This window comes from Nestor notabilis, unplaced genomic scaffold, assembly GCF_000696875.1.
Source record: "Nestor notabilis isolate BGI_N333 unplaced genomic scaffold, ASM69687v1 scaffold33685, whole genome shotgun sequence".
Lineage (NCBI taxonomy): Eukaryota > Metazoa > Chordata > Aves > Psittaciformes > Psittacidae > Nestor > Nestor notabilis.
The window spans coordinates 286-2007 of record NW_009931220.1 but is presented as its reverse complement, the minus strand read 5'-3'; the positions used below and the strand labels follow the sequence as shown (position 1 = coordinate 2007).

At 39.2% G+C, this 1722-nt stretch overlaps 1 protein-coding gene across 1 annotated transcript in view; it reads right to left on the bottom strand.

The window, feature by feature from the left end:
* CFAP74 (cilia and flagella associated protein 74) overlaps positions 1-1118 on the bottom strand; it is a gene marked incomplete at its 5' end in the record, with an annotated part of 37496 nt that extends 36378 nt beyond the window's left edge. The window contains 2 exons of the mRNA XM_010015777.1: positions 798-888; positions 973-1118. Coding sequence (XP_010014079.1) covers positions 798-888; positions 973-1118 — 237 coding nt within the window. The remainder of the gene's footprint in view (positions 1-797; positions 889-972) is intronic.
* Between the last annotated feature and the right edge of the window lie 604 nt (positions 1119-1722).

The window sequence follows — 1722 nt, the reverse complement described above, 5'->3', positions numbered from 1 at the left end:
GGGGTGGGGAGGAGAATCAAAAGAATGTAACTCCCACGAGTTGAGATAAGAAGAGTCCAGTAACTAAGGTATAATACAAACCTCTACTGCTACCACCAATAATAATAATGATAAGGGAAATAACAAGGGGAGAGAATACCATTGCTCACCACCCGCCACCAATACCTAGCCCAACCCGAGCAGCGATCTGGGCCTTTCGGGTAACTCCCCCCGGTTTATATAGACTGGGCATGACGTGCTGTGGTATGGAGTACCCCAATTTTGGTCAAGTATCCTGTTCTCTGCTTCCTCACAGCTTCCCCTCCTCCCTGGCAGAGCATGAGACTGAGAAAGTCCTTGGTCAGAGTAAACACTACTTAGCAACAGCTAAAAACATCAGTGTTATCAGCGTTGTTCCCAGGCTGAAAGTCAAAAACACAGCACTGCACCAGCTACTAAGGAGGAGAAAAAATGACTGCTGCAGCTGAACCCAGGACATACTTACAAAAATCAATGTAGTGCTAATCTATCATCGTACCAATTCTGTGGTAATTGACTTTACACAGTGGTACAAGACTCTTTGTACAACTGCAAAAAATTAATAAAAATGACAATCCAGCACTGGTATTCTTCAGCAGACAAGCTTCTCTTTTTCCAGCAGCTCCTGATGTTTTAAAAAAGCACAGAGGAATACAAACCCAACACCATGCATCATTGCAAAGAGCTGGCTGGGTAGCTGAATTAACCAAACCTTCTCTTGAAAAGGTAAGTTAACACTATAAAGGAAGTCCTGTTAGAAGTGGTAACAAGTTATTTACATGCTAGAACTGGCTTTGTCTCCAACTTGTTCAGAGGTGTCCTTGTTTCCCATCTTGCCACCACCAGTCAACTCTTCTTCAAGCTTGGATTCTAACAAAATATTAAAACAGGTTCTTAAAATATTAAAATAGATTTTTTATTTGGTGAGCTAGCAAAATGATTTCTTGTTTTCACCTTCCCAGCATTCTTCCATATTAGAGAGCTGACCAGCTTTGTCTTCTTTTTCTTCCTCTTCCAAAAACGGTAGAGAAGGTTTTTGCTCTTCTCCCTCACTGTAACTGCTCTCATCATTTTCCATACTAGTAGTTCTTTCAAAACAACTAGGCCGAGAAAAAAAAGAGCTCATGTTTTATAGATATATAATCTCCAGAAACTCACAATAGTGGTGACTATCTCTTGAGATGAATTAATAGCACTTAATAGTACTTAATGCATGTGAAAGAACTGGATACAATCACACACCTTTGTACCAGTTGCACGTTTTGAGTATCCACTTTAATAAATCTCTTATAGAGAAGAAAGGACATTGCTGGTTTAGTTTTTGGGGTTTATAACTATCAGTTCAATAACAGAACAAACCTGAAAGTATTTTATCCACTTAGGTAACCACTTTACTCAGAATAGTTAGGGAACAACTCCAACAAACACCGCTTGCTCTTGTATCTTATGCGGCCCTCTGCTGTTCAGTAAACCATTCTCAAATAGTTATAAAATTTATTAGAATTCAGCAATTCTATATATCATCTAGAATGAGTTATTACCACATGGTTAAGCATTTCATTAAGATCTTCCTAAATACAGAAACTTGTACACCTGATTGATTTTAACGGAGGTGGTGGCTCAGCTTTGCACTTCCGTGAACCCTTTAGCAGAATTCAAAACATGGACTGGAAAAGAGGATCTATTTTATCCTATTTGGAACAG